We start from the raw sequence: 13,024 nt of genomic DNA, 5'->3' as shown, positions 1-13,024 counted from the left end.
TGACGTTGGGAAAATAGAGTAACAAGTTCACCTTAAAGACTTCTCCCTGATTGTTGCCCAAGAAGGCGACCGTGTGATCGTTCTCCACGGCGACGGAGACAGCGGTGAGAAGGCCCGGCTTGGTGACCACTGCGTTGGATTTCAAGGCAAATCTGGGCTTGCTGGCCAGAGGCGTAGGCAGGAAATCTCCGCCACACTTGTACTGTTCTAATGTGTCCTTCTATATGACACAAAAACATGAACACCTCTTAAAACCACTCATCCTCCGTCAACATCCTGACTGTGAAGGTACAAAATGAAGGCCATATCAAGGCTTCATTTTTAATTTAAAATAGGATTTATATATGGTACTTTATGGGTCTCCAGCAGGAAAATTTAAGTTATTACAGCACTCGAAGGGAAACTACATAGAGTAAATATATAAGGAACTATTAGATACAGTGAGCAAAACAAGTATTTAATATAATAGAGTATATACAATGGACAAGCACCTACCATGAAAATTGTGCGAGAAATCGGAAAATCGCAGGGTGTTGAAATACTAGTTTTCCTCACTGTATCATTATTATTAAATCTATAATGAAGTGTATTTAATTTGGTCAATTTATATATATAAAAAAAGCTTAAAATAACTGTAAAATATAGAAAATATAGAAATACTAAAATGTCACATTTTATAGACTCAGCCTTTTTATTTTGTGGAAAAAAATCATATCCAAATGAAAAACTGTAAATGTATAAATTGAGGATTTTGATATATATTCAATTTTTTTTAAATAAATGACTTGTGTGTATTGAAATTATTTTAGATCAATGTATCTTTTAAAAAATATATCACTTCATTAATTTATTCACTGTGAATCTGAGATGCTTTTTCAGGATTTAACAAAAACTGCTGTATTGCCTTTTTTTTTTTTTAATATTCATAATTTGTAGTGACTTTTTAAAATACATAAAAAAAATACAAGAAATTTATTTTACATCTTAAAAAAACAAAATGTATACATTTTTTTTTCTTAATGACCCTAATTTCAATTTAATTTTATACTAGTATATGGCGGAAAACAAGGCTCATTATACTGTTTCCGCTCTCGCACCCCTCTTTAAAATAAACTGCTGTATTTTAAACCAAAAGAACTGTTGTGTTTGGTAGAACAATATGTCTATATGACGCCATAGCAGTTTCATAGCGCATTATGCCTCCGGACTATTTTTAATTTGTCCGTTTTACCCTGGAGACCCTCGTTTACAGACACTGCGCAACCGCTTTGTTTCAACCCAGCCATAAGAGGACGTAAGTAATTATATCTATTATTCGAAATGTCTATCATTTTTATCTTAGAATCATTAATTGGTGTCTAATATTTAGTCCCCCCCCCCCAAAAAAACTTAAATAAACGAGTGAATAATTTTATAAAGTTTTTAAAAAATTACATCACAATGAAAAAAATAGTGTCTGTAAATAGGTCACGGATATCTACGTCATACCTATCACTTAATTGTATTTTTTGGTTTTTGTTACTGTCACATTTCCCCAATCTATTAGATAAATAATCTATCCAAACAAAGAAAAAATGGGGGGAAAAAAAGTTTAAAAGGGTAAATATTTGAAAAAGAAAATCTCGACCACTCCTTGTTTTTTGTGAATTTGCATTGCGACCCTTGTTATATTACCGTTTCTTTACACAGATTTAAAATAAAGCCAAATCAAAAACTGTATGCAGTAAAGCTATCATTAACTATACAGCTAACTCTCCGTTAAAGCCATGTTTATTTACAAAATAAAACACAGGGCTATATTAAATCTACAATTACTCACACACCAATTTCCTTTATTATTGTACATCCACCCACATGTCTTAGTGCATACATATTGATTATCAAAGACTTGAGTAGACAACGAACACTTCAAGATGATCCCCTTTATCTATTATATACCAGGATGGGTGTCCAAAACCTTTTTTAAAACGAGAAACTTAAAGAAAATTCTACAGGTCTCAAAATGTCTATTTTTCATCCACCTGATTTGACCTATATTTTTAAGCTGTCAAAAAATGCCCTCCTGTTCAAAATTTTTCTTCCCCCAGAAAATAGACATTTTAAGCTTTCCAATGATGGATCACACATGCCTATAGAACAATTTTAAAATTTGGCCAAATAGGGGGTCTCAGAGCGGGACTTCAAGTCATCTGAGTATTTTTCCGCTATATAGATTTTTTTTAAGTTCAATTGTTTTGAGAATATTTCTTGAATCTACAGGTGTACATTTCTTTTTCATATTTGATCAAGTTAATCATTGGCAGAAAAAAATAAAGCGACTCAATTTAGAAAAATAAAAAGCAACAAAAATCAAGATGTTCCTCACCGCAATTTTGGAAGTGCAGAATTCGGCAGTCTTCGACGAGTACGGAATGTCGACGGCGGGGAAGCCCGAAATCTTCCCCGAGTCGCTGTAACAGGCAGTAATGATGTCCACCAATCGCTCGTTGATGGCATTGAGAGTATACATGCAAAGAGCTGAATCACTGTGGTCATCTTCCGAGCTTGCCACCATGAAGAGAACTTTATTCCAAGGCTGGACCCTCCCGTACATCCCCGATTCTGTCATGACTCGACTCAGCTCTTTCCCCGGGGAGTCCACGTATGCCGCCTGCACTTTGCTGTAGCGGTTATCCGGACCGCACTTGAGCTGGAGCTCCGTGTGAGAATACAAATGGTGATCGTTCTCACACAGTCGCGACACAAAGGTCACGTTATTATTATCGGTACCGTCCAGAGTTCTGGAAAAGACGAAGTAAACGAAGCCATCGGCGGCGAAAGCGTGCCGGAAGTCGTGAAGGTACCTTGGCCCGAAGGGCATTGTTTGTATAGTGGAGGCCTCAATGATGCTCTCGAACACCACCCATTCGCGGAAATCCTGCAGAATGCGGGTGGTGATGATCTTGGTGCTGTCTAGGCTCCCGTAGCCTTTTCCCACTAGGAACACGTGGAATTTGTTCTGGTCCTTGACGAAAGTGGACATGACGCCCACTACGTTGACGTTGTCCTCGATGCTGGCAACGTAAGTCCTCTCTCCCTTGTTGTCGCTGTAGTACATCTCCTGCTCCACGTTGGACAGATTGAGCAACGAGCAAATGCCTCGGTAACGGCTGCCGCACACGATAAGCGAGCCGTTGGACGGGTGAACTAGAAGCAGCTTGTTAATGTTGGGCATGAGCTTGGTGTCCTGGCAGGCCGAGGCAGGCGGCGTGCACGTCCGTGAGTCCTTTCGGGGGCCCGTCTCCGCCCGGGCTTCCAACCGTAGCGATGGCCCCAGCTGGTAAATGGCGTTGACGGCCCCCGCGTACACGCGGCCCGTGCGCGGGTCCTGGACCACGTTGACGATGGGGGTGTCCGAGATGAACTCGAAGAGACCCTCCTGGGACGCGGATGTCGACTGGCAGGCGAGGAAAAGGAGGAGGAGGGAGACCCAGCTTGCCATCTCTGTGGATGACAATGATGAAAGATGTGAATAAGACATAAAAACTACCAATAAAATTTTGCATATCGTATTTTTTGGACTATAAGTCGCACCAGCCAAAAAATACAATGAAAAGGAAAAAAAACATTTATGTCGCACCGGACTTTTGGGGGAAATTTACTTGATGAAATCCAACAAATAGATCAGATATGTCATCTTGAAAGGAAATTTAAAATAAAAATACAATAGAGAACAACATGCTGAATAAATGTACAGTATGATAATTAGGGTTGGGCATCGTTTGAAATTGAACGATTCCAGTTCCGATTCCGATTCCACGTTTCGATTCCGGTTCCGAACGATTCCCGATTCCGATTCTTTTAAGAGGGAGGGTCCAAAAAGAAAAAAAAAAAATGCAGGGTCCAAAAAATTGCATAGTTTATATTAAAGTCTTAACTTCTCGACGTTTTTTTAAAAAAATTAAATGAACTTCTCACAGGGCTAGTTATAACAATTTTTTTCCGCTCGGTGGTCAGGGCACCGAAACAAGGAATTGAAATTTTACAAATTCGAACAATTCCAGGAGCATCGGAGTGTTAGAACCGGTTCCCATCGATGCTCGATTCTCGATGCCCAACCCAAATGATAATGTTACATGATGCATGAACAAAAAAAAAAATGCGAACGTGGCCGGTATGTTAACGTAACATAGCTATTAAGAGTTATTCAGATAACTATAGCATAAAGAACATGCTAACAAGTTTACCAAACCATCAGTGCCACTCCAAAACAACAAAATAACATGTAAAATGATATAATATTGAGTTAATAATTTCACACATAAGTCGCTCCAGAGTATAAATCGCACCCCCTGCCAAACTATGAAAAAAACTGTGAATTATAGTCAGAAAAATACAGTAATTAGATCTGGAATAAGCAAATTGCCATATACGCAAGTAGCTAATTTTAAGTATTTTTAAAGTCACATTTTTTCAGGGAAATTTCTAACCATTAATTCACTCCCACTAATAGTGATTAAATAAAACTGATTAGTCATGCTAATTTTAGATTATAAGTAGGCATAACTCAATTTTTTTCAAAATTCTTTTAAGTCTTTGGCGGACATTGACAGCGATAGACATCAAACCAATTTAGGTAAATTTTGTGTTTAAACTATTTAACGGAAGTTCATTTCACTTAAAACTGAGTTTAAGGCGTTAACTTGGCTTTTCACGTTTTCCATCAAAACTTGAAAATTCAAATGAAACTGGTTGACTTGAAATTTTAAGTTCTGCCAACTGTTTTACAATGAACAATAAGGAGCTGAAGTATTTGAACCCCTTGTGATTTTGAAAGTTCACCCACTTATAGAATAGGTAGAGGTCTGAAATTTTAGTCATAGATGCGTTCCCACTCATAGAGAAATAATATTTAAAAAAAAAAAATCCAGAAATCACATTGTATGATTTTTAAAATTATTTATTTGTAGTTTACTGAGGCTCATAAGTATTTGTACCCCTGAGAACCAGCAATAATTATGACACTCAAAGAGAGTGTCATAATCAGTCAGTCTACATTAAAAAAAGTCCACCATTACCCCATGAGTAACCACCCGCCCCCCACCACTTTGAGCTCAATATTTTCACCTGTGCACCTCACAGTAAGTCAAAATCCAACTGCTACCATGGGCAAGACCAAAGAACTTTCGAAAGACACCAGAGAAAAAAATGTTCAACTCCACAAAGCTGGAAAAGACTACGGGACAATTGGAAAGCAGCTTCAGAATATATCAACAGTTGCAGCAATTGTTAGAAAATGGAAAAGGCTAAACATGACTGATTTATGACTGACCATGTAAAATCTCTCCTCGTGGGGTATCACTCATGATGAAAAAAGTGAGGGCTCAGCCTAGAACTACACTGCAGGAGCTGGTTAATGACCTGAAGAGAGCTGGATGCAGTTTCAAAGGCTACTGTCAGTAGAGCACTACGGTGTAATGGTTTAAAATCATGCATTGCTTAGATGGTTCCCCTGTTGAAGCCAGTACATGTGAAGGCCCGTCTGAAGTTTGCCAGGGAGCATCTGAATGATGCAGAATGATCATGGGAGAAAGTCATGTGGTCAGATCAAAGACCAAAGTAGAACTTTTTGGTGCAGACTTTACTCGTCGTGTGTGGAGGAAAAAGAAGGATGAGTACAATCCCAAGAACACCATCCCCGCTGTGAAGTATGGGGATGGAAACCTCATACTTTGGGGCTTCTTTTCGGCAAAGGGGGACAGGACGACTGTACTGTATAAAGCGGAGGATGAATGGTGGAATGTATCGTCAGATTTTGAGCAACAACCTGCTTCCCTCAGTAAGAGACTTGAAGATGAGTCGTGGCTGGATTTTCCAACATGACAATGATCCAAAGCACACAGCCAAGCTGACCAAGGAGTGGCTGTGTAAAAAGCATATCAAGGTTACTGAGTGGCCTAACCAGTCTCCAGACCTCAATCCAATAGAAAATCTTTGGATGGAGCTGAAACTTCATGTTTCTCAATGACATCCCCGAAACCTGACAGATCTAGAGAAGATTTGTGTGAAAGAATGGTCTAAAATTCCTGTTTCCATATGTGAAAACCTGGTGAAGAACTACAGAAAGCATCTGACCTCTCTAATTGTAAACAAATGCTTCTGGATTAAATATCACCACTGATTTTCGCAGGGGTACAAATACAGTGGGGCAAATAAGTATTTGGTCAACCACTAATTGTGCAAGTTCTCCCACTTGAAAATATTAGAGAGGCCTGTAATTGTCAACATGGGTAAACCTCAACCATGAGAGACAGAATGTGGAAAACCCCCCAGAAAATCACATTGTTTGATTTAAAAGAATTTATTTGCAAATCATGGTGGAAAATAAGTATTTGGTCAATACCAAAAGTTCATCTCAATACTTTGTTATTGACCCTTTGTTGGCAATAACAGAAGCCAAACGTTTTCTGTAACTCTTCACAAGCTTTTCACACACTGTGGCTGGCATTATGGCCCTTTCCTCCATGCAGTTGTTCTCTCGAGCAGTGATGTTTTGGGGCTGTCGTTGGACAACACGGACTTTCAACTCCCACCACAGATTTTCTATAGGGTTGAGATCTGGAGACTGGTTAGGCCACTCCAGGACCTTGAAATGCTTCTTACGAAGCCACTCCTTTGTTGCCCTGGCTGTGTGTTTGGGATCATTGTCAAGCTGAAAGACCCAGCCACATCTCATCTTTAATGCCCTTGCTGATGGAAGGAGATTTTCACTCAAAATCTCTCGCTACATGGCCCCATTCATTCTTTCCTTTACACAGATCAGTCGTCCTGGTCCCTTTGCAGAAAAACAGCCTGATATTTCCACTCCCATGCTTCACAGTGGGTATGGTGTTCTTCGGATGCAATTCAGTATTCTTTCTCCTCCAAACACGGGAACCTGTGTTTCTACCAAAAAGTTCTATTTTGGTTTCATCTGACCATAACAAATTCTCCCAGTCCTCTTCTGGATCATCCAAATGCTCACTAGCGAACCGCAGAGGGGCCTGGACGTTTACTGGCTTCAGCAGAGGGACAAGTCTGGCAGTGCAGGATTTGAGTCCCTGGCGGCGCATTGAGTTACTGACGGTAGCCTTTGTTACTGTGGTCCCAGCTCTCTGTAGGTCATTCACTAGGTCCCCCCCGTGTGGTTCTGGGATTTTTGCTCACCGTTCTTGTTATCATTTTGACGCCACGGTGTGAGATCTTGCATGGAGCCCCAGATTGAGGGAGATTATCAGTGGCCTTGTATGTCTTCCATTTTCTAATAATTGCTCCCACAGTTGATTTCTTTACACCAAGCGTTTTACCTATTGCAGATTCAGTCTTCCCAGCCTGGTGCAGGTCTTCAATTTGGTCTCTTGTGTCCTTCGACAGCTCTTTGGTCTTGGGCATAGTGGAGTTTGGAGTGTGACTGACTGATGTTGTGGACAGGTATATTTTATACCGATAATGGGTTAAAACAGGTGCCATTAATACAGGTAACGAGTGGAGCCTCGTTAGACCTCGTTAGACCTCTTTGACAGCCAGAAATCTTGCTTTTTTGCAGATGACCAAATACTTGTTTTCCACTGTAATTTGGAAATAAATTCTTTAAAAATCAAACAATGTGATTTTCTTTTTTTTTTTTTCCACATTCTGTTTCTCATGGTTGAGGTTTGCCCATGTTGACAATTACAGGCCTCTCTAATCTTTTCAAGGAGGAGAACTTGCACAATTGGTGGTTGACTAAATACTTATTTGCCCCACTGTACTTATGAACCCCAGTAAATTACAAATAAATTATTGAAAAATCATACAATGTGAATTCCGGATTTTTTTTTTTTTTTTTGGTTATATAGAACTGCATCTAAGATTGATATTTCAGATCTCTACCTATTTTCTAAGTGGGTGAACTTACAAAATGACAAGGGGTGCAAATATTTCTGCTCCTCAATGTATATGTCCAGTCCATTTTGACTGGGAGGTCCGGCAGCATCGTTAAGGGCACCCAATGTTTATGAAATAACTAAGGTTATTAGAACAGTAGGGAGGTTGCTCATTTGTTTCTTTAGTTTGAGTGTTTTAAGTAGTAATTTGACACAATTACTTTGCGGTCGATCAAATGTTAACCTAGATAAGGTTTAAAATCACGCCAGTGAATTTATCAATTTCTGGCAGTACTCAACACATGATATATATTTTTTGAAATATAGAAATGCAAACAAGAGTTATGACGGTGTTGCTTTACCTGTAACAAGAACGCAACGCACAAAACTACTCGTTGACCCCGTTACACTATAAATAATCCCCTCTGTGACCTGTTTTCTGGAGAAATATTTTGTTTTGAGGCAAAAAAAGTAGTTCATGTAACAGCTGTTCACTGTGACATGCATGGATTACTTCAGTTGAATGCCATTTGTCATCGCTGTGAGCAGTAAGCAAAAGGAAAAAAAAAAAAAAAAAAAAAAAGCTACATCCATGATGCCAGACGCTGAAATGAAGATAGAACCTGCCATCAAATTCAAATCGGTAAGATGTGTGTAGCCCTCAACCAGTAAGGGCGTACATATTTCCCTCTAAAATGGGTGAACTGGCTGTTTAGGTAGATTTAGGTTATCGGGATAAAAGATTGCCTGGAGCTAATAAGGCCGCGAGGAGCCAGAAGTCTCCACCACCTGCTCCCGCTCATACGGGCAAAGACACTTCGTTCATTGAAACTACTTCTGACAGTGGAGAAACAAACTGGAACTCCAACACTCACCAAGGCATGATATATAGCTTCATCTGTTTGTTGGCCGGCGCCGTTGCTTTTCACTCTCTTGTGGTCACAAATCAAATCACCACCATAATACTTGATGAACCACATTGTTTTGGGCTGGAGATTGTTTACAGGCAACAACTTTAAAGCTTGCTTCACGCTGAGTGACATGTCAAATGCGACTGAACAATTGCAAAAAACTACAGTCATCGACTAAAAATTGTACACACACCTAGTAATGGACCGTCGCGCACATACCAACAAATGGATAACTTGAAGGGCTGCAACTAGCGATTATTTTTATTATTGATTAATCAGACAATTAATTAAACGATTAATCGGAGAACTGTCACTTATTTCAATTAGCGTATTTTTCGGACTATAAGTTGCACCTGAGTATAAGTCGCACTAGCCCAAAAATGCACAATGAAGAGGAAAAAAACAACATATAGGTCGCACCGCAGTGTAATGCGCATTTTTGGGGGACATTTACCGTACTTGATAAAAATCCAACACATAGAACTAGAGATGTCCCGATCACGTCATTTTCAAAATATTGGAATCGGCAAAAAAATATAGGCCATGCCTTTTAAAAAAAAAAAAATATATATATATATATATATATATATATTTATATATGTATATATAAATATATATTTTTTTAAATTAAATCGTTTTCTAAACGTATTTAACGTTACAGACATAATACACTCATCCAGAGTCTTTAGTTTAGGCTTAAGGTACCGATAACGGCGGTAATTAGTTTTTTAAAAACGTATCATGTTAAATATTTAACGCAATTAATGCACGTGTTGCACGACCCACTCACGCAATGTCGCGCTTAATCTGTAATGGCGCCGTTTTACCTATATAGAGAGATAAAAGGCAGCGTAAAATGAGTAGAGTGAATTGTGGCAGCCTTTGTAGCCTTTTTTTAATAGGCTAAAATCTTACAATCTCTCTCCCTACGATTAGAAATATCATGAGAAGCGATGTGGGGAAGCAAGGTAGCAATTGATCTTTTTCTTAACCCCTTATGTTATTTCCCAACGCAGAGAAGATATATCAATTGGTAGCACTATGCACAGTCATGGGTCCACTTCCCATCATGCATTTGGGTTGAATGGCTGCAGTATCATTTACTGAAAGCTCAACAAATACACTAGATGGCAATATTTAGTCACAATATACAAAGTCAAAAGTCTTTCTATCCGTGGATCCCTCTCACAGAAAGAATGTTAATAATGTAAATGCCATCTTGAGGATTTATTGTCATAATAAACAAATACAGTACTTATGTACTGTATAGGTTGAATGTATATATTCGTCCGAGTTTTTTCATTTTTTTCTTAATGCATTGCCAAAATGTATATGATCGGGAAAAATGATCGGGAATGATTGGAATTGAATCGGGAGCAAAACAAAGCAATCGGATCGGGAAATATCGGGATCGGCAGATACTCAAACTAAAACGATCGGGATCGGATCGGGAGCAAAAAAACATGATCGGAACAACCCTACATAGAACATATATGTCATCTTGAAAGGCAATTTAAAATAAAAATACAATGGAGAACAACATGCCGATTAAATGTGCAGTATGATAATGTTACATGATGCATGAACAACGAAATGTGAACGTGGCCGGTAAGTTAACGTAACATAGCTATTAAGAGTTTTTCAGATAACTGTAGCATAAAGAACATGCTAACAAGTTTACAGAACCATCAGTGTCACTCCAAAACACTAAAATAACATGTGAAATGATATGATAATGTGCTAATAATTTCACACATACTGTAAGTCGCTCTAGAGTATAAGTCGCACCCCCAGCCAAAATATGAACAAAACTGTGACTTATAGTCCGAAAAATACGGTACCTTCACATTTTAACTTAAAGTTGTTTTAGGCATGTTGTAAGGACAGCTGAAATGATTACTCGAGTAATTCAAGTAACTCGGTTTTAAACATTAATCGAGTAATTTTCTCCGTCTCGAGGAAACGCTTAATTTTGCCAGCTCTAAGCATGACATTTTGCCCGTACTACTTTTAATGCGGCACAACGTGTCACGTCAACGTGTGTACAGGAAGAAGACAGAGGCTGCAGATATATTTGATTTCAACCATCCATGAATATAGAGGTAATGACAAGGAAACCAACGAAAGCGAAGAGAAAGGCACCAAAAAAACTCATAAAATGTCAAATGTGTGAGGCATTTCAAGCTGGAGACCAAGGCGAACACTGTTTCATCTACAGTGGTATGAAAAAGTATCTGAACCTTTTGCAATTTATCACATTTCTGCATAAAATGACCATCAAAGTTTTTTTAGACAGCAGTGGCTTTATCCGTGGATTCCTCCCATGAACAACATTCTTGGCCATAGTTTTACATATAGTTGATGGGTGCACAGAGATATTGGGCTTTGCCAGTGATTTCTGGAAGTCTTTAACAGACACTCTAGGGTTCTTTATTTACCTCTCTGAGAATTTAGCGCTGAACTCTTGGCATCATCTTTGGTGGATGGCTACTCCTTGGGAGTGAAGCAACAGTGCCAAACTCTCTCCATTTGTAGACAACATCTCTGACTGTTGATTGATGAACATCCAGACTTGTAGAGATTGTTTTGTATCCTTTCCCAGCTTTATAAAAATCAACAATCCTTGATCGCAGGTCTTCAGACAGCTCTTTTGACCGAGCCATGATGCACATCAGACAATGCTTCTCATCAAGACATATCTTACCAGGTGTGTGTTTTATAGTGGGCAGGGAAGCTTTAAACCACTAATCAGTGATTGGGCACACACCTGACTTAAAATGTTTGGTAAAAATGGTTTCAATTGCTTTTGAAGTCAATTTAGGCAGAGGGTTCACTTATTTTTACCGCTTTCTGTCATTGTTTGCATACTACCCTCATTAAAATATGAAAACCTAGAAATGTTTGAGTGGTTTTAGTTCAAGCAGACACTGTATTTTCATCTGTGTGATTTTGACAAAGATCAGATCACAATTGATGGGGATTTTATGCAGAAATGTGACAAATTCCAAAAGGTTCAGATACTTTTTCATACTGCTGTATTCACTGTAAGACAGCGCTTGCATAACACTACAGCACATCTCCAATGCTGCAGCTCCACCGAAGGCACCCCGTCTACTCCGAGAGTGGAGGAGTGATACTCGGGACAAAGTTAAATTAAGTTAACGTAGTGCTATTAAATAAAATAAATGTTAATAAACCTTGCTAGGGCTAGGTTTCTACTAATTATCACTACTGTCGATGCTTGGCTAACTTGTCTTTCATACAGACTTTATTTAATATGTAGAAACACAGCGCTTTAGAGTTATGAAAGTGTACAATGAAACATAATAAAGCTAACTGTCAATTTTAGCTCAGTGGTCATTCGTGGATAAAACACCAAGTAGCCCTGGTGCCTAATGTGCTCCAACACAGCAGGTATCATATATTTTTTTTGAACACTGCAAAAACTCAAAATAATGTCCTTCTTAGGTAAGAAATAAGATGTTTTTTTTTTTGGATAAGATCTTGGGTTTTTTGAGTGAAAGCAGTGAATTTGTTATTTTTCTAGTCACATCTGAGATGCAATTGTTGGCTGTTTTCAACAATGTACATCTAAAATAAAGAAATTGATTGTCTAAAAATGGTTCAATATTTGGTGAAATGTCTTGTTTTCTCATGCATATTTATAATTGCTCTTTACCTATAAAAATATTTTATCCGATTAGTCGATAAATCGATTGATTATTCTACTGAAAAATAAATTACTAAAATATTCGGTAGCTGCAGCCCTAGTTGTAAGTAACAATGAAGATAAAATGGATGACTATTTCCTTCAAAATTTATATTGTATTACAGCTACTGACTCAACTGAAGTGTACAACTGTACTGTTTTAAGTACATAAAACATTAGTTTTTAACACATTTTTAAGTATAAAACATTAAAAGAATTTCTCAGTACACAAATCCGACAAAAGTCCTGTTCATTCAAATAATACTTTTTTTTTTCCTTGTGGGCAAAGCGCTGGTATAAATTGTTTGAATGACTCATTTCTTTATACAAACTAAACAACAAAATCGAATAAGCAGGAGGCAAACTGTAATGAATCAGTTTTCTATATCAAACAGTTGCTCTTAAATACAATCTAAACCCAATTTCATAGCCCAGTCTTGTATAACTATTTTGTTTGAGTTTGTGTTGAAAGTAGGGCTGTTAAACGATTAAAAATTTTTTAATCGAGTTAATTACAGCTT

At 38.2% G+C, this 13,024-nt stretch overlaps 1 protein-coding gene across 3 annotated transcripts in view; it reads right to left on the bottom strand.

The window, feature by feature from the left end:
- The window catches only part of plxnb2b (plexin b2b), a 467,166-nt gene that overhangs the window by 135,520 nt on the left and 318,622 nt on the right, over window positions 1–13,024 (bottom strand). For all 3 annotated transcript variants that reach the window (XM_057836746.1, XM_057836745.1, XM_057836747.1), the window contains 2 exons: window positions 2,366–3,483; window positions 32–220 (listed from right to left, as the gene is read on the bottom strand). In XM_057836746.1, coding sequence (XP_057692729.1) covers window positions 32–220; window positions 2,366–3,481 — 1,305 coding nt within the window. In that variant the 5' untranslated portion in view covers window positions 3,482–3,483. The remainder of the gene's footprint in view (window positions 1–31; window positions 221–2,365; window positions 3,484–13,024) is intronic.

This window comes from Corythoichthys intestinalis, chromosome 5 (genome assembly GCF_030265065.1).
Source record: "Corythoichthys intestinalis isolate RoL2023-P3 chromosome 5, ASM3026506v1, whole genome shotgun sequence".
Taxonomy (NCBI): Eukaryota; Metazoa; Chordata; class Actinopteri; order Syngnathiformes; family Syngnathidae; genus Corythoichthys; species Corythoichthys intestinalis.
This window is presented reverse-complemented; position numbering and strand designations above follow the sequence as displayed.